General features: G+C 46.0%; 1 protein-coding gene across 2 annotated transcripts in view; it reads right to left on the reverse strand.

The window, feature by feature from the left end:
* Positions 1-8162: 8162 nt before the first annotated feature.
* Positions 8163-25562, reverse strand: part of fam234b (family with sequence similarity 234 member B) — a 60262-nt gene continuing 42862 nt past the window's right edge. For both annotated transcript variants that reach the window (XM_041177794.1, XM_041177793.1), the window contains 4 exons: positions 24768-24938; positions 18064-18181; positions 13834-14054; positions 8163-10291 (listed from right to left, as the gene is read on the reverse strand). In XM_041177794.1, the coding sequence (XP_041033728.1) occupies positions 13837-14054; positions 18064-18181; positions 24768-24938 (507 nt within the window). In that variant the 3' untranslated portion in view covers positions 8163-10291; positions 13834-13836. The remainder of the gene's footprint in view (positions 10292-13833; positions 14055-18063; positions 18182-24767; positions 24939-25562) is intronic.

Consider the following 25562-nt stretch of genomic DNA (forward strand, 5'->3'; position numbering starts at 1 on the left):
GTGAAAAGCTCAGAGATAAAAACAAAAAAACTGCGGATGCTGGAAATCCAAAACAAAAACAGAATTACCTGGAAAAACTCAGCAGGTCTGGCAGCATCGGCGGAGAAGAAAAGAGTTGACGTTTCGAGTCCTCATGACCTCATAACTAGTTCTGTCGAAGGGTCATGAGGACTCGAAACGTCAACTCTTTTCTTCTCCGCCGATGCTGCCAGACCTGCTGAGTTTTTCCAGGTAATTCTGTTTTTGTCAGTGAAAAGCTCTATCACTGAGTGACTCAGCAGCAGCAGCAGCAGTCGTCAGCTGGATGTGGTTGACTGGATCATTGATTTTGATGTATTGATTGATAGGGAATTGGTAGGAGGTAGGCTGCAGCCCCAGGGCACTCACAGTATAGGAGTGGGGTTTTACTGAACCTTCAGAATTCTTTGAGCCTTTCTGATGGCCCTCTGGTCCCCAAACTTATTACCAAACTAACAACTGGTTCAGTTTTGTGAGCCAGACTCTGGGAAAATCAGTTAGCATTGGACAAATAAATGTTAAAATGGATTCTACAGGGAATATGGATGGAGACATTGACAGCACTAGGAAGGCAGCATATCAGGTGTGAGGGGAGAAAGTGAACAGAGGCTGCGAGAGAAGGAATTAAAGAAGTAGAGAGTGCGAGGGAGGGGACTGAGCCTAGTGTGGATAGGTTCACTTATTTCTCTTGTTCCAGGATAATACTTACTCTAACAGCCTCTTAAAATTCAAAAATGTATGGAATGTGGGACATTGAGGAAAGAAAGAAAGATCAAAAGAGAGAAGCCAAGACAGAGTGAGACATAGCATGAGAACAAGAGCTAGAGAGAGGTAAAATGCTGGAATGAGTGAGAGAATGAACAAAAAAAGTCAGGCTGGTTAAGAGAGGGATATAGAGAACAAGAGAGAGAGAGGGATAGGGAAATAATGACAGAGTAAGTGAGTGACGGAGGAAAGCAGTAAATGAGAAATGAATAGAGTGAGGTACACAAGATTCAGAGTAAATGTAAGAGTCATTTAATCTTTGCTCTTGTGCTGTTCTCTTTGAGGTTTAGCAGTTGACTGACTGTTGGCGAAATCAGCAGTTTTATTAGATCAGTAGGAAAGAGGCTAGGTCCCCGGTGAGTATGCTCAGTAACAAAGAGGTCTGTTTGAAACAGAGGGCGTCTTGTTGCTTGAAATAGGAAACGCCGATGACCTCACCATTACCACTTTGCCCCTTGTACCATCAAGGAGCCTTCTCACGGGTCCTTATTGATGGAGAGGATTTGACAACAATTAAATTCACTCCCCAGGCAGACGGATCAAGGTTGCATTTACAGGATTTAAATGGATATAGGAAGATGGATGAGTCCTGGGAACAGCTGTGTAACAGATCAAGCTGAATTCAATTAGTTGGGTGTCTCAAAGCAGCCTGTACACTGGAGACTGCCAATCAGATAGCACAATAAACATCAAGTCAAAGCAGAAAAGGAGCCCAGTCAGCTTCTGAATGGAACAGTTAATGTTTCAGCTCGAAACTCTCAGTAGAAAGCAAGAGATGTAAACATCACTTGGGACTGACCAAAACAAAGAGGGGCAGGGAGGATAGGTAAATGACACAGGGACAGGTATTGGGACCATAGTGACTGAGTGAGGAACTAACAGAGTTATGAATAAAAACCAGGGGTGTGGGAACTAAACAAGAAAGGATATACCGACATTAAGAGGCAGTTCAAAAGAGATTCACTGGGCTGATTCCTGGGATGAAGGGATTGACTTATCAGGAATGGCTAAACAGGTTAGGCCTTTATTCATTAGAGTTTAGAAGAATGATGGGTGATCTTGCTGAAACATACAAGGATCTGAGGAGGCTTGACAGGGTAGATATTGAGATGTTTCCACTGGTGGGGGAATCTCGAACTAGGGGACATAGTTACAGAATAAGGGGACACTCATTTAAGGCTGAGATGTAAGGAATTTCTTCTCTCAGAGGATCATGAATGTCTGGAAAACTCTACCCCAGAGAGTTGTGGAGGCTAGATCACAAAGTATTTAAAGAGGAGGTAGATAGATTTTTGAAATATCGGGGAGTTGGGGGCTAGCATGAAACATGAGTTGAGGCCTGGGACAGATCAGCTATGATCTTATTGAATGGCGGGGCGGGCTTGAGGGGCCGAATGGCCTAGTCCTGCTCGTATTTCTTGTGTTAAGACTGCTCAAAGAGCTATCACAGGTATGATGGCCAAATGGCCTCCTTCTGTGCTGTAAGTTTCTATAATTCCATGTCAAAGGGCATGGAGACAGATGAACTGGACAGAGTGAGTGGGGACTGGACTGATTGTGTGAGCGGGGATTGGACTGATTGTGTGAGCGGGGACTGGACTGATTGTGTGAGCGGGGATTGGGCTGATTGTGTGAGCGGGGATTGGGCTGATTGTGTGAGCGGAGATTGGACTGAGTGAGGGAGCGGGGATTGGGCTGAGTGAGTGAAGGAGTGGAGTTTGGACTGAGTGAGGGAGTGGAGTTTGGACTGAGTGAGGGAGTGGAGTTTGGACTGAGTGAGTGAAGGAGTGGAGTTTGAACTGAGTGAAGGAGTGGAGATTGGACTGAGTGAGTGAGGGAGTGGAGTTTGGACTGAGTGAGGGAGTGGAGATTGGACTGAGTGAGGGAGCGGAGATTGGACTGAGTGAGGGAGCGGAGATTGGACTGAGTGAGGGAGCGGAGTTTGGACTGAGTGAGTGAGCGGGGATTGGACTGAGTGAGGGAGTGGAGTTTGGACTGAGTGAGGGAGTGGAGATTGGACTGAGTGAGGGAGTGGAGTTTGGACTGAGTGAGGGAGTGGAGTTTGGACTGAGTGAGGGAGTGGAGTTTGGACTGAGTGAGGGAGTGGAGTTTGGACTGAGTGAGGGAGTGGAGTTTGGACTGAGTGAGGGAGTGGAGTTTGGACTGAGTGAGGGAGTGGAGTTTGGACTGAGTGAGGGAGTGGAGTTTGGACTGAGTGAGGGAGTGGAGTTTGGACTGAGTGAGGGAGTGGAGTTTGGACTGAGTGAGGGATTGGAGTTTGGACTGAGTGAGGGATTGGAGTTTGGACTGAGTGAGGGAGTGGAGTTTGGACTGAGTGAGGGAGTGGAGTTTGGACTGAGTGAGGGAGTGGAGTTTGGACTGAGTGAGGGAGTGGGGATTGGACTGAGTGAGGGAGTGGGGATTGGACTGAGTGAGGGAGTGGAGTTTGGACTGAGTGAGGGAGTGGAGTTTGGACTGAGTGAGGGAGTGGAGTTTGGACTGAGTGAGGGAGTGGAGTTTGGACTGAGTGAGGGAGTGGAGTTTGGACTGAGTGAGGGAGTGGAGTTTGGACTGAGTGAGGGAGTGGAGTTTGGACTGAGTGAGTGAGTGGGGATTGGACTGAGTGAGGGAGTGGAGTTTGGACTGAGTGAGGGAGTGGAGTTTGGACTGAGTGAGGGAGTGGAGTTTGGACTGAGTGAGGGAGTGGAGTTTGGACTGAGTGAGGGAGTGGAGTTTGGACTGAGTGAGGGAGTGGAGTTTGGACTGAGTGAGTGGGGATTGGACTGAGTGAGGGAGTGGAGTTTGGACTGAGTGAGGGAGTGGAGTTTGGACTGAGTGAGGGAGTGGAGTTTGGACTGAGTGAGTGAGTGGAGTTTGGACTGAGTGAGTGAGTGGGGATTGGACTGAGTGAGGGAGTGGAGTTTGGACTGAGTGAGGGAGTGGAGTTTGGACTGAGGGAGTGAAGGAGTGGAGTTTGGACTGAGTGAGGGAGTGGAGTTTGGACTGAGGGAGTGAGGGAGTGGAGTTTGGACTGAGTGAGGGAGTGGAGTTTGGACTGAGTGAGGGAGTGGAGTTTGGACTGAGTGAGGGAGTGGAGTTTGGACTGAGTGAGGGAGTGGAGTTTGGACTGAGGGAGTGAAGGAGTGGAGTTTGGACTGAGGGAGTGAAGGAGTGGAGTTTGGACTGAGTGAGGGAGTGGAGTTTGGACTGAGTGAGGGAGTGGAGTTTGGACTGAGTGAGGGAGTGGAGTTTGGACTGAGTGAGGGAGTGGAGTTTGGACTGAGTGAGGGAGTGGAGTTTGGACTGAGGGAGTGAAGGAGTGGAGTTTGGACTGACTGAGGGAGTGGAGTTTGGACTGAGTGAGTGAGGGAGTGGAGTTTGGACTGAGTGAGGGAGTGGAGTTTGGACTGAGTGAGGGAGTGGAGTTTGGACTGAGTGAGTGAAGGAGTGGAGTTTGGACTGAGTGAGGGAGTGGAGTTTGGACTGAGTGAGTGAGGGAGTGGAGTTTGGACTGAGTGAGGGAGTGGAGTTTGGACTGAGTGAGTGAAGGAGTGGAGTTTGGACTGAGTGAGGGAGTGGAGTTTGGACTGAGTGAGTGAGGGAGTGGAGTTTGGACGGAGTGAGTGAGGGAGTGGAGTTTGGACTGAGTGAGGGAGTGGAGTTTGGACTGAGTGAGTGAGGAAGTGGAGTTTGGACTGAGTGAGGGAGTGGAGTTTGGACTGAGTGAGTGAAGGAGTGGAGTTTGGACTGAGGGAGTGAAGGAGTGGAGTTTGAACTGAGTGAGGGAGTGGAGTTTGGACTGAGTGAGTGAGGGAGTGGAGTTTGGACTGAGTGAGGGAGCGGGGATTGGACTGAGTGAGGGAGCGGGGATTGGACTGAGTGAGGGAGCGGAGATTGGACTGAGTGAGGGAGCGGAGTTTGGACTGAGTGAGGGAGTGGAGTTTGGACTGAGTGAGGGAGTGGAGTTTGGACTGAGTGAGGGAGTGGAGTTTGGACTGAGTGAGGGAGTGGAGTTTGGACTGAGTGAGGGAGTGGAGTTTGGACTGAGTGAGGGAGTGGAGTTTGGACTGAGTGAGGGAGTGGAGTTTGGACTGAGTGAGGGAGTGGAGTTTGGACTGAGTGAGGGAGTGGAGTTTGGACTGAGTGAGTGAGTGGGGATTGGACTGAGTGAGGGAGTGGAGTTTGGACTGAGTGAGGGAGTGGAGTTTGGACTGAGTGAGGGAGTGGAGTTTGGGCTGAGTGAGGGAGTGGAGTTTGGACTGAGTGAGGGAGTGGAGTTTGGACTGAGTGAGGGAGTGGAGTTTGGACTGAGTGAGGGAGTGGAGTTTGGACTGAGTGAGGGAGTGGGGATTGGACTGAGTGAGGGAGTGGAGTTTGGACTGAGTGAGGGATTGGAGTTTGGACTGAGTGAGGGAGTGGAGTTTGGACTGAGTGAGGGAGTGGAGTTTGGACTGAGTGAGGGAGTGGAGTTTGGACTGAGTGAGGGAGTGGAGTTTGGACTGAGTGAGGGAGTGGAGTTTGGACTGAGTGAGTGAGTGGGGATTGGACTGAGTGAGGGAGTGGAGTTTGGACTGAGTGAGGGAGTGGAGTTTGGACTGAGGGAGTGAGGGAGTGGAGTTTGGACTGAGTGAGGGAGTGGAGTTTGGACTGAGTGAGGGAGTGGAGTTTGGACTGAGTGAGGGAGTGGACTTTGGACTGAGTGAGGGAGTGGAGTTTGGACTGAGTGAGGGAGTGGAGTTTGGACTGAGTGAGGGAGTGGAGTTTGGACTGAGTGAGGGAGTGGAGTTTGGACTGAGGGAGTGAGGGAGTGGAGTTTGGACTGAGTGAGGGAGTGGAGTTTGGACTGAGTGAGGGAGTGGAGTTTGGACTGAGTGAGGGAGTGGAGTTTGGACTGAGGGAGTGAAGGAGTGGAGTTTGGACTGACTGAGGGAGTGGAGTTTGGACTGAGTGAGTGAGGGAGTGGAGTTTGGACTGAGTGAGGGAGTGGAGTTTGGACTGAGTGAGTGAAGGAGTGGAGTTTGGACTGACTGAGTGAGGGAGTGGAGTTTGGACTGAGTGAGTGAGGGAGTGGAGTTTGGACTGAGTGAGGGAGTGGAGTTTGGACTGAGTGAGGGAGTGGAGTTTGGACTGAGTGAGTGAAGGAGTGGAGTTTGGACTGAGTGAGGGAGTGGAGTTTGGACTGAGTGAGTGAGGGAGTGGAGTTTGGACGGAGTGAGTGAGGGAGTGGAGTTTGGACTGAGTGAGGGAGTGGAGTTTGGACTGAGTGAGTGAGGGAGTGGAGTTTGGACTGAGTGAGGGAGTGGAGTTTGGACTGAGTGAGTGAAGGAGTGGAGTTTGGACTGAGGGAGTGAAGGAGTGGAGTTTGAACTGAGTGAGGGAGTGGAGTTTGGACTGTGTGAGGGAGTGGAGTTTGGACTGAGTGAGGGAGTGGAGTTTGGACTGAGTGAGTGAAGGAGTGGAGTTTGGACTGAGTGAGGGAGCGGGGATTGGACTGAGTGAGGGAGCGGGGATTGGACTGAGTGAGGGAGCGGGGATTGGACTGAGTGAGGGAGCGGGGATTGGACTGAGTGAGGGAGTGGAGATTGGGCTGAGTGAGTGGAGTGGAGTTTGGACTGAGTGAAAGAGTGGAGTTTGGACTGAGTGAGGGAGTGGAGTTTGGACTGAGTGAGGGAGTGGAGTTTGGACTGAGTGAGGGAGTGGAGTTTGGACTGAGTGAGGGAGTGGAGTTTGGACTGAGTGAGGGAGTGGAGTTTGGACTGAGTGAGGGAGTGGAGTTTGGACTGAGTGAGTGAGGGAGTGGAGTTTGGACTGAGTGAGTGAGGGAGTGGAGTTTGGACTGAGGGAGTGAAGGAGTGGAGTTTGAACTGAGGGAGTGAAGGAGTGGAGTTTGGACTGAGTGAGTGAGGGAGTGGAGTTTGGACTGAGTGAGTGAAGGAGTGGAGTTTGGACTGAGTGAGTGAAGGAGTGGAGTTTGGACTGAGTGAGTGAAGGAGTGGAGTTTGGACTGAGTGAGTGAAGGAGTGGAGTTTGGACTGAGTGAGTGAAGGAGTGGAGTTTGGACTGAGTGAGGGAGTGGAGTTTGGACTGAGTGAGTGAGGGAGTGGAGTTTGGACTGAGTGAGGGAGTGGAGTTTGGACTGAGTGAGTGAAGGAGTGGAGTTTGGACTGAGTGAGGGAGCGGGGATTGGACTGAGTGAGGGAGCGGGGATTGGACTGAGTGAAGGAGTGGAGATTGGACTGAGTGAGTGAAGGAGTGGAGATTGGACTGAGTGAGTGAAGGGGTGGGGATTGGACTGAGCGAGGGAGCGGCGATTGGACAGAGCGAGGGAGCGGGGATTGGACAGAGCGAGGGAGTGAAGATTGGACTGAGTGAGTGAAGGGGTGGGGATTGGACTGAGCGAGGGAGTGAAGATTGGACAGAGCGAGGGAGCGGCGATTGGACAGAGCGAGGGAGCGGGGATTGGACAGAGCGAGGGAGTGAAGATTGGACTGAGTGAGGGAGTGAAGATTGGACTGAGTGAGGGAGTGAAGATTGGACTGAGCGGGGGAGCGGGGATTGGACTGAGCGGGGGAGTGAAGATTGGACTGAGTGAGTGCGAATTGAGTCAGAGAGGGAGTGGGAATTGGACTGAGTGGGGATTGGGCTCAGAGAGGGAGTGAGGATTGTAATATAATTATTGTAATTGACAAGGTGGACGTGGAAAGGATGTTTCCTCTTGTGGGTAAGTCCAGAACTAGGGGGCCACTGTTTTAAAATTAGGGGTCGCCCTTTTTTGGACAGAGATGAGGGGAAATTTTTTCTCTCAGAGGGTTGTGCAACTTTGGAATTCTCTGCCTCAGAAAGTGGTGGAGGCGGGGTCATTGAATATTTTTAAGGTAAACGTAGATAGATTCTTGCTGGGCAAGGGAATCAAAGGATATTGGGGTTAGATAGGAATGTGGAAATCGAAGCACAAGAAGATCAGCCATGATCTAGTTGAATGGCAGAGCAGGCTCGAGGGGCCGAATGTTCTACTCCTGCTCCTATTTCTTACGTTCTTATGTTTACACCTACATTATAAATGCCCACTCTTCCTGTTGCCATATTTCAGTTATGCTTTTGTGCTAATTTCCTCATCCTAAATTACTGTGTTAATATTTAGAATGTAAGGTTTTAAAACTGGGGATTGAATTATAATGGTGCATATCTTCGGCTTCCAACACGCGCCAGCTGAAGACTACGTTTGTTTGCAACTGTCCACAGGCAGCACCTTAGTAGAGCCACTAGTAATCTAATCAGTCTACGTACCTTAAACCACCAGGTTGTTTATCGACTTAACTCTGTTAACAAAAACAAACTGATGTTATTAACACTAAGAAATAAAAAAGCAGCACACAACATACCAGTGCGCCTACTGGCACTTTACTTTTATAATTGATTCCTTTTTTGTCTAATATCACACAGCAAGAATGGAGGTGACCGGTGTAATTCTGAGTTTACATACCATTCTTACACAGATAGTTGGGTAAAACTGCAGATATTTACAACGCTCACAAACAGAGAGCGTTCCCCACACACCAGTGACTATCTGGACAGCTCCCCTTCCCCCTTTTCCAATTGTTAAAGCAAATGTCTGCTGGTAAACGAACTGGAGTAATAATGATTGTAAGATTATAAGAGTAACCACACACTGGAGTGACAAGGGGAATAATCCCAGTGTGGATTACAAAGTTTTCAGAAAATATTGGAATGTACATGAGAAATATATATACAGCCCAAGAAATGAGGAAGACTGGTACAGATTAGTAATGTAGAGAACAAGTTTGGGGTCTGAACAGAGCAAGCCCCCCGTCCTGTGAACACTTTGCTATAACAGTAAAAATTTCCCAATCTCTTAACTGTCATTGGAACAGAGATCAGTCCCGTGTTATATACAGAGTTGATTTTGGCTGGGGGTGGTTTGGTGGTGGGCTGGGGGGGTGGGGGGGGTACTGACTCAAATTTTTGGTCTGTTTTTGTGTGACAGATGTAAATGTTAACACTGAAAGCAAAGTTCCCCCCACCCCTGTAAACCGATCCATAATCCAAAATTCCTACAGTAAAGGATTAAAGATTAATTAATTTGGAGTGACAGTAGCTGTCAATACATATTACAGAGGCAAAGTAGTATCATCATCTTGAGACTAACATGTCCTGGTGCCCTCTGAACCCTGAGACAGGCACACAACTAGGCAACCTCCAATAAAAGGTCATATTGCTCTTGTGCCCCAGGGCGGGCAGCAGATTGTTGCCAAAATAAATTACCATAAACACAAACATTATATATTAAATTTGTTTAAACTGCTTATATATACTGGTTTAGGGTATATTTACTAATAATTTATCTATCTAGGCTCACTGCTCCTAATTTTTCTGATCTTATATACATATAATCAATCTAACAACAATTATTTCTCGTATTTTCATCAATGTAAGTTCACATTCAAGCTTTTTGATTGGTTCAGTGAAGACTATAATAAACTATAACAGGGTGCCCTCCTAAAGATGGCTCTATTTAGATTGTAGCTACAATAAGACACAAGATTGCTCTATTCTAAAGTGCAGTTACAAGGCGAGAACACTTGTAAAGTTGTGTGCCTTAAATAAAACTCGGTGGGGATGACACCCCCATCACTATATGTAGAATATACATCCTTCTAATTGTGGCTTCTTGTAGACAACAGACAAATTAGGATCCTCATGTAGAGATGGCTGACTCCATGCAACAGCGGGTTGGAGGTGACCTGGCAGATGGTTGTAGCAACAGGAGTTCTATTCCTTTCAAAATGCTGTTCCGATTTAACCAGTAATTAGCAGGAAAGCTCTGGCCATGACTGCTGCCTTGGCGATCATTTTCAAGTTACGTCCAGCTCAAATGAGATGCTCCCATGCGGATAGCTGGCTGGCAGGCAGTGACTGGGAGAGAATAGGATGCTGCACTCAGTGGCTGAACGGGGATGGGATGACACAGGGTGCACTGGCTGGGAGGGGGCAGAGAGGCCAGGAGGGGCAGCAGGGAAGCCGAGAGTAGGGGGGGCAGGGAAGCTGGGAGGGGCGGTGGGGACGGAGGCCAGGAGGGGGGCCAAGGAGGCTGGGAAGGGGGCAGGTGGTGGTGTGGGTAGGCCAGGAAGGTGGAGGTGTGGGGTGGAGGAAGGCTGGTAAGAGAGTGGGGTGTTGGGAGGCCAGGGGTGGGTGATGGGTCAGGGAGAGGGAGGTCGGCAGGGTCAGGGAGGTTGGGAGTGAGGGGGCAGGGAGGCCAGGAGAGCAGGGTGGAGCAAGAAGGCTGGGTGAGTGGTGGCTGGGGGTAGGGGGTGGGTGCAGGGAGGCCAGGGGTGATGGGGCAGGGAAGCTGGGAGACGGGGCAGGGAAGCTGGGAGACGGGGCAGACAGGGAGCCGGCATGCTGGGAGGGGATACTGTGATTGGGGTACAACATTCCTGCAAACAGCGGTGGATGAGCCTCAGTTCTGAGCATTATTTCAGGTCAGTCCCTGCAGAGAGATAACAAAATGATCAGCTGACAATGATAGAGCTGCTTTACCGCTGGGAAAATGATAAAGTTAATAAAAAGAAAGGAGTTACAAAAGGAATCATCTCTCTAATGGTCTTAAACTCAAGGGTTTCTCCCATAACTCTCCTCACCTCAGGAAGTTGCTATTATTTAGAATTCTCCAGTCTGGAGAGCTCTGGATGCTCAGTCACTGGCTATATTCAAGATGCAGGTCCTATTACTGAAGATCAAAGGATAGGCAGAAACACAGAGCTTGGAATATTGCGGCCAGAGGTGGAATTGCTCCATCAAGAAAACATTCTATGTAGCCCAGTTGATACTGAACCACATAGACCAGCAGAGTTTGATCGCAAAGCTCAGAGAGCAACTGGGCAGCAAAACGCTCTTCTGCGTTCCCGGGAGAAGGGGAAATTGTAGGGGAACAAATCAGTCAAGGATCAAATCAGCAACCTCCAGTGCCTATGTGTGGGTGTCTGAAGAGGGCCGGAGAGGACCTGGCTCTTGCTCTTCCGGTTTGCGTACCCTGAATGTTGCTGAGAAAAAGAAACATGTCGAAGCTTTTCACCTTACACTCATCAGGACACCACAAGATTACCAATATAAGGGGAAAACAACAATTTATACTAGATGCGAAGAGAGTGTTGATTGGTTGGTAAGTGGACTCTGATTGTAGAGGCATTGTCATGGAGAATGCATCAGTGATGGTGACTGACAGCTAACTGCCAAGCATTGACACCTAACCTCCTAACCCTTGCATATTTCTGATATGTGGGTGATACATTTGCTATATTTAAATCTGTAGCTGCATGTAATAGTTTCCTTACATATCTTAATGGGCTCCATCCTGTACTTAAATTTATCTTTGAAATGGAGCAGTCAAATGGACTCCCCTTCCTTGACATACAAGTTGAGAAATCTGCATGGGATTCCTTACTATGGTCTACTGCAAGCCTACCTTCACTGGTCAATATACGTGTTGGGATTCTTACAGTTCCATACACTATAAGACTGGTCTTATTGGCAACCTTGTAAATAGGGCCCAATCCATTTGCTCACCATGCAAGCTTGATGCTGAAATAGGGCACATCAAAGGCATCCTGCAGGATCCTTGCACTGTATATCACGTAAACTCACAAACGGGCCTAAGGCCGTCACTTTCGGCCTTGAAAAGTGCTCAGTCCACCTCAGATTACCCTGGAAGGGCAAGGTATCTCAAAAATTTGACAACAGGTGAAGCTAGCTGTTTCACGCTGCTATTATGCAGTAGCAACATAAGTGGTATTCTCCAATAACAGGATGTTGCCATCTAGCCACAAAGACATTCTGCCTATCACACAAATGAGTAATGTGGTATATGAATTTCATGCCAGTCTGATGCTAAGTATGTAGGCTGCACATCCCAAAGACTGGTAGGTTGTATCAAACAGCATGTCCCAGCCTCTGTTCGCAATGGGCATGGTACAGGCCATACCCAATCAGCCTGTGCTTGCAAAACTCAAAACACAGTGTCCAATGTTAGATGTGATTCAATTGGACAACATTTGCTAAATAATTCTCAGTGTGCTAAGAATTACACTGACAACCAATTTAAGATTGTCAGTTGGGCTTGCAGTTTGGTGCTTTTGCATATAATGGAAGCTAAAAATATTAATACACAGGGCCCCATCCTTTGCAGGCAGAAAGAACATGTACACACATTGTGCCTGATTCAGCTAAACAAAATAAGTGACAGCCATTCGCTGACTCATTCCTCAGGGCAATGCCTTGACCAATCCGTGTCAAGCTGCCTCGTTTAAATTAAATTTGCAGTTAACCGTCAGTCACCATCATTGGTACGTTCTACATGGCAATGCCTCTACCAATCAGAGTCACTTACCAACCAATCAGCACTCTCTTCACATATAGTACAAATTGTTGTTTCCCCCTTATATCTGTATTCTTGTGAAGTGTCCTGATGAGTGCAAGATGAAAAGCTTTGACATGTCTCTTTTCTCAGCAATACTCAAGTTCTGTACCACCAAATGACTATTTACATATCCTCTTGACACCTATTGTCTATTTCTGTGGGTGAGGTGCCAAGGATGGCAGTGACTTCAAACCTTTACCCCAGAAAGTGTCGGGAAGAAATGAAAAAGCAGCATGACAAAGGCAGCTTGCTCTGATAGCCATAGACTGAGGGAGGACTTTGAGCCCATACCCACTGCATAGACCAGCTGTGATGCTCACAAATTGGATAAGAACAAGAAGAGAATCCTGTGACACAAGCAGGCACTACAGCAATGCACTGGTATAACTGTGATCCATTCAACATCTCCTTATATCCCACAAACAGAAGGAACAGTCAGTAGGACCTGCTTGCTCCAAATCCCAGAGATTCGTCGCTCACAAGTCATCAAACCACCTCCCTGCCATTTGCACAGACAGCAGGTTTTGCAGCATCAATAAAAGGCACAGGGGGACTGGTACAACTGGCGCTTTTCAAAGTCCATGCAGGGGAGATTTGACCATCACCAACGGTTCTTCAGTTAACTGGACTGGAACAGTGACTAGGATGGGTTGTTGCCTTGGAATGAGATATTGCCTTGGATAACCTGGGCAGGAGGCCAGCCTGGGTGACCAGGTCGGGCTTAGGTTAGCTGTAAGCAGTTGATTTGAAATCATTTGCTGAAAGGTTGAAAGGAGAGATGAGGAGAATTTTTTTCACTTAAAGAATTGGGATCTTGAAAGCCTAAAATGGTGGTGGAAGCTGATTGAATAAATAATTTGAAAAGAGAATTGGACATGTACTCATGGGTAATGAACTCACAAAGTTATGGACAAAAAGCAGGAGGACAAAGTGTGACTGATCTTTCAAATAACCTGCACAGGGATGAGGGGCTGAGTGGCCTCCTTCTCTACTGTAAGTCATAAAGTATAGGAGCCCCAGTTTAAGCAGACAAGGACCATCTAGCTGAGGCACCAACTCTTTATTCTTTCAAGGGTCACTGATTTCAGGTGAAAACAAAACTCTCAGTTGGGATAGTATGAGGCTCCTGTCCGGTTATTATGGCTGTCTGAACCCAGAAGGCTCTTACTTCAATGTCTAAATCTGCAGCTGTAGTTCCAGGAAGTTCCAGACTTAGGACAATAAGATTTGTATTTATATAGTGCCTTTCACAACATCAGTTCGCACCAAGTCGCTTCACAGCCACTGAAGTACTTCTTATAGTACAGTCATTGTTGCAGTGTAGCAAATGGAGCAGCCAATTTGGGTACAGCAAGCTCCCACAAATAGCAATATGATAATTGCCAGATAAGCTGTTTTAACTGAAGCAGATGCTTTTCAGTTTAACGTCTCATCAGACAAACTGCACACTTCTGACAATGCAGCACTCCCTCAGTACCACACTGTAGTGTCAGTCCAGATTTTGTGCTAAAGTTTCCAGAGTGGGACTTCTTGGCCTTCTGGCTCAGATGAAGCACTCATTGGCTGTGAAGCAGTTTAGGAGCTGCAGAAGGTTCTCTATTTTCTTGTCTATTTACCAGTCAGTGTTGGACAGCAGAGAACTGGATCTTGGAGAAGAACTTCCTGATGGTGCCGATGGCTTCCTCCTCTAAGGTCACCACTCTGCTGTGGGAAATCGCCCAATTCAGGCCCAGGCCTTTCACTAGCAGAGGCCTGGTACGGCTTTCGTGAGACCTGTGCGTGGAGCCCATCATCATGGTAACGTAAAATGCGTCCTTTTGTTGCTCCAGTATTCCAGCTATAGAATGAAAAGAAATTCCAAAGTGTTCTATGGTTACGTCATAAAAACAACAGGGAGAATTGGCAACTTCTGAATGGGCTGTTTTGATTGGTATCCCTCCAGGAAGCATGCACCAGCCCTGTAGGGATAAGCTGCTCCAAATTCTTGATACCCTGAGCATTCAATGGATAATGCATGGGACCAGGCCCCATCTCCCAAAGACCAAGCCTCATCACCCCTAAACCCCCCCCACCCCACAATGTGGGACTGAGCCCCATTCCCCCAGGACTGAGTACCAACACTCCAGACTGAGCTGGACTGCATAGTGGTCGGAATGATACAATTGGCTTCAGTGCCCCCCTAAATGGGGGAACAGAGGAAATCAGCTCTCGATCACAACCTAATGGCCCCCAGCAGACGTTGGGGGGGGGTGGGTGTGAGTGAGATGGTCGACCGACAACAGGATCAGACTCAGTTGCGAAGCCTTCCATTGCTATGGAGCTACTGACATAACCAGATTGTATTCTCCAGTGCATCTTTGCCAGGAGCCAACACCTTTTCATAGAATTATATAGCAACGATGGAGGCCATTCGTTCCATCATGCTCTTCATCTATAGCCCTGTATTTCTTTCTTTATCATGTGTTTATCCAATTCCCTTTTGAAAGTTACCATTGAATCTGCTTTCCCTTACTTCCAGATCATCATAACTAGCTGCGTAAAAACAATTCTTGTCTCACCTTCGGTTCTTTTGCCAATTATTTTCCAATCCATGTCCCCTGGTTCCTGACTCTCCTCCCAGTAGAAACAGTTCCTCCTTACTTACTCTATCAAAACCCTTAACATCTATATTAAATCTCCCCTGCCAGAAGGAGAACAATCCAACTTCTCCAGTATCTCCACATAACTGAAGTTCCTCATTCCTTGTACCAGTCTGGTAGACCTCCTACCTCCTCCCCTCTTATCCTGAAGGTGCTCAGAAGGTGAAATTACTCATCAGCATTCCTCACCTAATCCATTTAATAACCACAAATTGCATTTATATAGCACCTTTAATGCAGTACAGCCTCCCAAAGTGCCTCATAGGAACGTTATCAAATAGAAGAAATTAACACCCAAGCCAACAGCGGGATACAAGGACAGGTGACCAAAGCAGGTGGGCTTTAAAGGGGTGGGGTGGGTTAAAGGAGGAGAGGTGGAAAGTAGGAGAGGCTTAGGGAGGGGATTTCTGAGTTTAGGGCCTGGACAGCCAAAGACACGGCTACCAAAAGTGCAGCGATGCAAATTGAGGTTGCACAAGAGGCCAGGCCAGAGGAACACAGAGATCTTGGAGGGTTGTGGGACTATGGACATTATGGAGATATGGAGGGTTAAGGCCATGGAGAGATTTGAAAAGAAGGATGATGAATTTAAATTTGAGACATTGCCAGACTGGGAGCCAATGTAGGTCAGTGAGCGCTGAGGATAGGGAAGCAGGACAGGTTACTACAGTGGGCAGGTGGTAAGCCTATGTAGGGGGCTTCTTTGGCAAATACTGGGATAGCTTGCATTTTGGTATGAATTAATGGCTTTAACAGTTGCAGACATCACAATGAAGCTCACTTAGATCCCTTAGGGGATTAGTACCCACTGAATGGGCTCTCTCCTAACATTAATACTTAAGCTGGCTGTCAGGTTACAGCGCACAGACCTCTGCTGTCCCAGGGCAGAGAGTAATACAAAGCTGACAGTTTAACTTGGGATCATACTGCACAAATCTGCGACCAGGCCTTGAAACACACAACTCATTAAATATGATGAAAGAGCTTCTTACAATATGATTTTAAATGATTGTTCTGAAGACCCGAAGACACGAGTATTAATTTCCACCGTGATGAGGTCAGGGAACTTCCTTTTCTACCAGAGAAAGGCAGAGGCGATTAGCTCCTTTCAAAATGAGCTGGATGAATGGTTACTTATTGTATAGATGAAGGTCATAAAGATGAGAAGAGAGTGAAATGATCAAATTCTGTGTGGAACACAATGTCTGATGTGTCGGGGGTCCCTGCAGGAAGGTCGGTGTAATGCACCTGGCCCAGCGGGGAGCTGTGGACTGCAACAACCGATATCTGGGGCCCTGCATGTTTTCCTTCAACACCGTTTGAGATCGCATGGAGAAAATTCACACACTTTGTTACCTCCAGACTCGAATATTCCAATGTTCTCCTGGCTGGCCTCCCACCTTCTACCTCCATAAACTTGACCTCATCCAAAACAATTAAGATGAAAGCAAAATACTGTGGATGCTGGTAATCTGAAATAAAAGCAGAAAATGCTGGAAAAACTCAGCAGATCTGACAGCATCAGTTGAGAGAGAAACAGAGTTAACGTTTTGAATCCATATGATGCTTCTGAAGATACGGACTTGAAATGTTAACTCTGTTTCTCTCTCCACAGATGTTGTCAGGCCTGCTGAGTTTTTCCAGCATTTTCTGTTTTTATTTCATCCAAAACACTGCTGCCCTTATCCTAAATCATACCAAGTCCTATTTAACCAACAATCACCTACATATTCTTGTTGACCTACATTGGCTCCTAGTCTGGCAAGGCTGTGATTTTAAAATCCTCATTCTTGTTTAAACCCCACCATGATCTTTCCTCTCCATATCCTGTCATCTTCAGCCTCTGAGGTCACTATGTTCCTTCAGTTCAGGTCCCTTGTATATCCCTGATTTTAATCATTCTGCCATTGGTGGTCATGCATTCAGCTGCTGAGACCTCGATCTTGGAATTCCCTTAATAAATTTCTCTCCCTCCCTCTCCTCCTCTCTAATCATGCTTTTGCTCACTTATTTTTATTTCCTTATCTGGCTTGGTGTCAAAATTTGTTTGATGACCATCCTGTGAAGTGGCTCGGGGCTTTTTCCTACCTTGAAAACTTTGTATAAATAGGAGTTGTGGCCATTTTACATGTGATATTCTTCTCTCCAGACAGTACATAAACCAGGACATTGAGCAGACTGCACATGGAAGCGCTGAAGCAGCAAGATTAGTGGTCTCAATTTGTATTTTGAAATCTCCAGGAATTAAAACTGCCTGGATTATTTATAATCCTCCTGTATCTTCCGCTTGATTCTCGCTCCTGACACTCTCCTTAAATCGATGACTCACACTGGGATATCTCTCCACTCTCCTCCCCTGTCTCCACTCAATGTTCCTCTAGTAGGGCGGTGGGAACTGCAAGTTGACAGGCTATGAGAAACATGACAACCCACCTTGACCTGGGCGGGGGGCATCTAACTCATCACAAAACGGGGCTTTAGTATGGCTTACTGCCACACTGATCATTTCTCCACTGAGTCAGATTTTTTAAGAATTATTTTATGGGTTGTGGGCATCGCCGACAAGGCCAGCATTTACTCCCCATTCCTAATTGCCCTTGAACTGATTGGCTTGCCGCACCATTTCAGAGGATAGTTCAGAATCAACCAAAGTGCTGTCTTGAATCACATGTAGGCCAGACCGGGTAAGATTTCCTCCCTAAAGGGCATGAGTGAACCAGATAAGTTTTTACGACAATTATCACTGCTACCATTACTTTTTAATTCTAGATTATTAATTGAATTTAAATTCCACCAGCTGCCATGGTGGGATTTGAACCCATGCCCCTAGGTCATTAGCCTGGGCCTCTGGATTACAAGTGCAGTGACATTACCACGATGCCACTGCCTCCCCTTGTGAGAATAGCAAGGTGATTAAAACAATCTGAATTAAAGGTTTTTAAAAGTAATTATTTGTTTCTTTTAAAAATAAGGTTTTATTGATGCTGTGCTGCTGAGACAATGGTCATCCTGTAATTAGGCTGCGCCGAGTTACACTGGCCCAATGCAGTAGGTGCTGACATTGGAATTGGGTGAGGGTATTCGGAGTGATAGGGTTTGCAAGGTGGAGTAATGATGCTGTGTCCCAATCTGAATTTCCCTTCCCATCCCAACAGCTCCATCTCTCACAGTTACCCTTTGAAGCCTGGACGTTTTGATTGTACTCACTGGCTGATGCTGCCACGACCTCTGTGCTGTTGGCCAGCTCCAGCAGGACACTGGGGTACAATGGATGCAGGAGGTAGAGGTGGTACTGGCTCTGTGAGTTGGAGTCTGTCCTCTGAGCCTGTGATTAAACAGAACAGTGAACAATCAACACTACAACCTCTGCATTTTTTTTGTTATTATTTATTCATGGGATGTAGGCGCTGCTGGCTAGGCCAGTGTTTATTGCCCTTCCTCAATTGCCCTTGAGAAGGTGGTGATGACCTGCCTTCTTGTACTGCTGCAGTCCATGTGGTGTAGGTGCACCCACAGTGCTGTTAGGAAGGGAATTCCAGGATTTTGGCCCAGCGACGGTGAAGGAACAGCGATATGATTCCAAGTCAGGATGGTGTGTAGCTTGGGGGAGGGGGGGGAGACCTTGCACGTGATGTCCCAAGCATTTGTTGTCCTTGTCCTTCTAGTTGTGGGTTTAGAAGATGCTGTCAAAGAAGCCTTGGTGAGTTGCTGCAGGGACAGGAGGATGTGACTGCGAATCAGGGAGTCAGGCAGGTAAGGGGAACCAGCATGTGGTGATGGAAGAGCTTCATCCCCACTTTGTCCAACAGGTACAAGTTGCTTGCTACCTGTGTGGATGTGGAGAAGGACTCCAAGGTGGATGAGTGGGCTGACCACGGCACCATGGTGAAGGATGCCATTCAAGTGGGGGGAGCAAAGAGGAATGTGGCAGTAATAGAAGACAGCATAATCAGGGGGATAGATACTGTTCTTTGCAGTTGATACCAGGGCTCAGGGCTGGAGAGGAACTTGCAGTGAGAGGGGGTGGATCCACTGGTCGTGGTCCATGTAGGTACCAATGACATAGGTAAGACTCAGAAAGAGGTTTTGCATAGAAAACATGTGGAGCTAGGTACTAAATTAAAAGCAGAACTTCAAAGGTAATCCCTGGATTATTACCTGAGCCACAGGTAAATTGGCATAGGGTAAATAAAATTAGAGGGGTGAATGTGTGGCACAAAGGCTGGTGTGGGAGAAGTGGGTTCCGGTTTGTGGGGCATGGCACCAGAAAGTGGGGGCTATACCGTTGGGACAGTGTACACCTAAACTGTCCTGGGACCAGTGTTCTAGCGAGCCACATAACTAGGGAGGTAGAGAAGGTTTTAAACTAAATAGTGGGCAAGGGATCAAACTTGAGAAGATATGGTTAATCAAAGAGTAGAGGCAAGGCAAGAAATAAAGGTATTAATATGCGAAAGGATAAACAGACCGTGACAGGAAGGGACAGAGAGTATAAATCTAAGAGTAAATCAGCACATAAAGCTAGAGGTTACAAAAATAATATAAGGACAAAACTAAACGCTCTGCAAGTAAAAATAAATAAGCATGATTATATAGTCATTACAGAGGCATGAGTGCACGATGACAGATTGGGACCTGAATATTGAAGGGGACAAGACATTTAAGTAGGACAGGAAGCTAGGAAAAGGGGGAAGGGTGGCTCTGTCAATTAATGATGGTATTATAGAAATTCTGGAAACCAGGATGTAGAAGCAGTTTGGATAGAGATGAGAAATGACAAAGGCAAGAAGTCACTTGTGGGAGTTGTGGACAGTCCCCCTAACAGTAACCACAGGGTAGGATGGGGTATAAAGAAAAAATAATGGGACCTTGTCAGAGAGAAATGGCGATAATCATGATTTTAATCTACGTCTAGACTGGAAAAATCAGATGGGCAAAGGTAGCCTGGATGAGGAATTCATAGAATGTTTTCAGAATAGTTTCTTGGGACAGCACGTTCTGGTGCCTACCAGAGGGCAGGTTATACTAGACCAGGTATTATGTAACGAGTTAGGATTAATTAATGATCTTAGAATAAAGGCACCCCTAGGTAGCTCCAATCATTATTGAATTTTACATTCAGTTTGAGGGAGAGAAGAGTGGGTCTAAGACTAGTATTTTAAACACAAATAAGGACAATTATGAAGGCACAAAAGTAAAGCTAGATAAAGTGAATTGGCAAATCAGATTAAGGGATAGTTCAATACAGATGCAGTGACAGACATTTAACGGGATATTTCAGAATACACAGAAGAGATATGTTCCAACAAAGAAGAAAAATTTCAAGGGGAGAACCCGCCATCTGTGGTTAACTAAAAAAGTAATAGATAGTATCAAACTTAAAAAAAAAGCATTAATTGCACAAAGACGGGTGGCAGATCAGGAGATTGGACAAGAATATAAAAAAAAGTGAAGAATGACTTAAAAGATTAATAAAGAGAGAAAAATTAGAATATGAGTGAAAGCTAGTTAGAAATATAAAGACAGATAGTAAGAGTTTCTCTAGATATTTTAAAAAGAAAAGTTAACAAAGTGAGCTTTGATCCTATAGAAATTGAGTTTGGGGAATTAATAATGGAAAATAAGGAGATGATAGGTGAATTAAACAAGTATTTTGCATTGGTCTTCATTATGGAGGATACAAGTAACATCCCAGAAATAGCTGTAAATCAGGAAATGGAAGGGAGGGAGGAACTCAAGAAAACTACAATCACCAGAAAAGTGGTGCTGAGCAAATTGTTGGAGTTGTGGGCTGACAAATCCCTGGGTCCTGATGGACTTCATCTTGGCTTCTTATAAGTGACCAGTGAGATAGTTGGTGCGCTGGTTTTAATTTTCCAAAATTTTCTAGATTCAGGGAAGGTCCCATTAAATTGGAAAACAGCTAATGTAGCTCCTTTATTCAAAAAGGGAGAGGGATAGAAAGCAGCAAACTACAGGCTAGTTAGCTTAACATCTGGCATAGGGAAAATGTTAGAAGCTATTATTAAAGATGTTATAGCAGGGCACTTAGAAAAATTCAAGGCAATCAGGCAGAGTCAACATGGTTTTGTGAAAGGGAAATCATGTTTAACCAATTTATTAGAGATCTTTGAGGAAGTGGCATGTGCTGTGGATAATGGGGAACCGGTGCATGTATTGTACTTAGATTTCCAGAAGGTATTTGATAAGGTGCCACATCAAAGGTTATTGTGGAAAATAAATGCTCATGGTGTAGGGGGTAACATATTGGGATGGATAGAAGATTGACTAGCTAATAGGAAACAGTCAGTAGGCACAAATGGGTAATTTTCTGGTTGGCAAGATGTAACAAGTGGTGTGCCATAGGGATCAATGCTGGGGCCTCAACCTTTTTACAATTTATATAAATGACTTGGATGCAGGGACTGAAGGTATGATTTGCTAAATTTGCTGATGACGCAAAGATAGGTAGGAAAGTAAGTTGTAAAAAGGACATAAGGAGGCTACAAAGAGATATAAATAGGTTAAGTGAGTGGGCAAAGATCTGACAAATGGAGTATGATATGGGAAAATATGAAATTGTCCATTTTGGCAGGAAGAATAAAAAAGCAGCCTATTATCTAAATGGTGAGAAATTGCAGATCTCTGAGATGCAGAGGGATCTGGGTGTCCTAGTGCATGAATCACAAAGGATTAGTATGCAGGTACAGCAAGTAATTAGGAAAGCTAGTAGAATGTCCTCATTTATTGTGAGGGGAATTGAATACAAAAATAGGGAGGTTCAGTTATACAGGGCATTGGTGAGATCACATTGGTGTACTGTGTACAGTATTGGTCTTCTTATTTAAGGAAGGATATAAATGCATTGGAAGCAGTTCAGAGAAGGTTTACTAGACCAATACTTGGAATGGGCAGGTTGTCTCATGAGGAAAGGTTGGACAGGCTAGGCTTGTATCTGCTGGAAATTAGTGGAGTGAAAGGTGACCTGATTGAAACATATATGATCCTGATGATCTTGACAGCGTTGAGGTGGAAAGGATGTTTCCCCTTGCGGGAAAATCTAGAACTAGGGGTCACTGTTTAAGGATAAGGGGTCACCCATTTAAGACAGATGAGGAGAATTTTTTTCTCTCATAGGGTTGTGAGCCTTGGAACTTTCTTCCTCAAAAAGGGGGAGGAAGCAGAGTCATTGAACATTTTTAAGGCAGATGTAGATAGATTCTTGATATGCAAGGGGGTGAAAGGTTATCAGGGATAGGCGGGAATGTGGAGTTGAGGTTACAATCAGATCAGCTGTGATCTTAATGAAAGGTGGAGGAGGCTCGTGGGATTGAATGGCCTACTTCTGCTTTTAATTTGTAGGATCGTATGTTCACATTGAGGATACCCTCCATCATGTTGGGTTGGGTGTCACTACCACCGTGGTAAATGGGATAGATTTAAAACAGATCTAGCAACTCAAAATTGGACATCCATAAGGTGCTGTGGGCCATCAGCAGCAGCAGAATTGTATTCAACTATAATCTGTAACCTTATCTCTCACTCTACCTTTACTGTCAAGCCAGGGGACCAGCCCCGGTTCAAGGAAGAGTACAGGAGGGCATGCCAGGAGCAGTACCAAGCATGCTCGAACATGATGTGCCAACCTGATGAGGTTACAAAATAGGACTAAATGCATGCTGAACAGCAGAAGAAGCAGACTATAGGCAAAGCTAAGCAACCCCACAACCAACGACCAGTTCAAAGCTCAGGAGTCCTGCTACTAGACCAGTGACATTACCACTATGCCACTGTCTTTCCCCACAATTCACTCTGGCTAAGCGCACTCGACACAGCAAATGCAATGGGCCCTGATAATCTCCCACTGTAGTGCTGAAGTGTAGTGTTCCAGAACGAGCCTTTAGCCAATTTTTAAAATTCTTTCACAGGGTGTGGGTGTCACTAGAAAGTCCAGCATTTGTTGCCCATCCCTAATTGCCATTGAACTGAGTGGCTTTCAAGGCCATTCCAGAGGTCTAGTAAGCTATTATGCAGGTGAGACTGGATAAAGATGGTGGATTTCCTTCCCTAAAAGACATTAGTGAACCAGATGGTTTTTGCAACAACTGACAATAGTTTCATGGTCCTATTACTGAAACTAGCTTTTAATTACAGATTTTCTTAATTGAGTTTAAATTCCACCAGCTTCCGTGATGGGATTTGACCCTTGCCCCAGAGCATCAGTCTGGGCCTCTGGATTATTAGTCCAGTGACATTACCACTATGCAACCATCTTTCCCCATAATTCACCCTGGCTAAGCACATTCGACACAGCAAATGCTATGGGCCTTGATAACATCCCAGTGTAGTACTGAAGACACGTTTTCCAGAACAAGCCACAACTGCAGCTAAGCTGTTCCAATACACAGGCAGTAGCCCGACAAAGTGGAAAATTGCCCAGTTACATCCTGTCAACATAAAGCAGGACCAATCCAGACAATTATCCCCGCCATCAGCCTACTCTAAATTATTAACAAAGTGATGGAAGGTGCCGACAACCATGCTACCAAGTGGCACTTACTGATCATCAATACTCAGGTCGGGTTCCATTCGGCATCAGATCAAGGCAGTTAAGGGTCATGAGGTCAGATAGGAAAGTGGAGTTAAGGCCACAATCAGATCAGCCATGATTTTATTGAATGGTGGAGCAGGCTCAAAGGGCTGAATGGCCTACTCATGCCCCTATATCTTATGATATTATGATCTTGTTACAACCTTGGTCCAAACATGGATAAAAAAGCTGAATTCCAGAGGTGAGAGTGACCATCCTTAACATCAAGGCAGTATTTGACTGAGTGTGCATCAAGGAGCTCTAGCAAAATTGAAGTCAATGAGAATCTGGGGAAAACACTCCACTGGTTGGAGTTATACCTAGAACAAAGTAAGATGGCTGTGATTGTTGGAGACTAATCACCTCAGCCCCAGGGCATTGCTGCAGGAGTTCCTCAAGGTAGTGCCCTAGGTCAAACCATCTTCAGCTGCTTCATCAATGACCTTCCCTCCCACTTGAGCTCATACGTTGGGGATGCTCACTAATGATTGCAGTTTTCAGTTCCATTTGTGACTCTCAGATAATGTGTTAGTCCGTGCCTGCATGCAGTAAGACTTGGACAGTATTCAGGCTTGGGCTGATAAGTGGTATCATCTGCACCACACAAGTGTGTGGCATTGAGAGAGTCTCTCATTGACATGCTTCCCCCATCATCAACATTCTAGGAGTTACCACTGACCAGAAACTTAACTGACCAGTCATATACATTCTGTGGTTACCAAAGCAAGCCAGAGGCTGGGTGTTCTGTTGAGAATGAGTCATCTCCTGACTCCCCAAAGCCTTTCCATCACCTACAGGCACAAGCCAAGAGCGTAATGGAATATTCTCCACTTCCCTGGATAAGTGCAACTCCAATAACACTCAAGAAGCTCAACATTATTCAGGACAGAGCCATTCCCTCCACCACTGGCACACTGTGGTTGTAATGTATACCAACTACAAGATGCACTTAAGCCAATGCTTCTTAACACCTCTCAAAACCAGGACCTCTACCACCTAGAAAGACAAGAACAGCAGACGCATGGGAAACTCCTACAAGTTGTCCTCCAAGTCACACAGCATCCCGAGTTTGTAAATGTATCGGTATTCCTTATTGTTGCTGGGTCAAAATCCCTGAACTCCCTTCCTAACAGCACTGTAGATGCAGCTGCACTGTATGGACTACTGAGGTTCAAGACAGCGGCTCACCACTGCTTTCTGAAGAATAATTAGGAATGGGCAATAAATGTTGCCCTTGCCAGCGATGCCCTCATCCTGAGATTGGATAAATTAAAAAAAAACTAGGGGTTCACTCTGCACTCAAGTGGTTCACTGTACTCACCAAGGGGGCCACTCCACTCATGGAAGGATTCATTCCACACTCTTTGGCCCAGAAAAGAAATGCAGATCTTCCATCAGATAGTGGTATCGAAGCTGCCTCCAAACCCTGGATGCGGCAGCCCAGTTTTGCTTTCCATAGCTCCTCACCTGAACTCCCATCAATAATTAAACTCTAGGAGCAGAATAAAATGTTTATAAAGAAGGTTGAGATTCTGCAGCCCAACATGAGGTTCAAATGCAGGCATTATTTCAGAAAAATTGGCTAACTAAAGACATGGTAAACACATAAATGCATAACAAACTACTTCTGTAAGCTTTGTCCCACCCATGAGAACACTCTCACTATCCTGTTGAGTTTCCAAGCTGTTGTACATACTAATCAGAAAAGTGAAAATAAAGTGAACAGAAATATTAACGTGAAGGTAGATAAACACATGAGGGAGAAAAGAACAGAAGGATATAGTGATGGGGTTAGATCAGTGGTTCTCAAACTTATTTAGTTGAAGGACCCTTTTAAAATGGATTAATAATCATGGGCAATATCTACATTCTGATGACGTTTATTTTTTGAGGTGATTATAACCATATTCATCATCTGGGGTGATTGGTAGGGTTCCGGTGGGTAGTTAGGAGACTGTTAAGGCCGATCAGCGCCCGGAGGCTCTGCTGCAAATAGGATAAGTTACCACAGGCGACTGAGTTTTGAGCGAGCTGATGGCTTGGGATTTCCTCTGCTTCTGATATGCACTTGCTTTCGAAGGAGATCACAATCTTATTTGGTTGCGTCAATTGCATT

Source organism: Carcharodon carcharias, chromosome 31, assembly GCF_017639515.1.
Source record: "Carcharodon carcharias isolate sCarCar2 chromosome 31, sCarCar2.pri, whole genome shotgun sequence".
NCBI lineage: Eukaryota > Metazoa > Chordata > Chondrichthyes > Lamniformes > Lamnidae > Carcharodon > Carcharodon carcharias.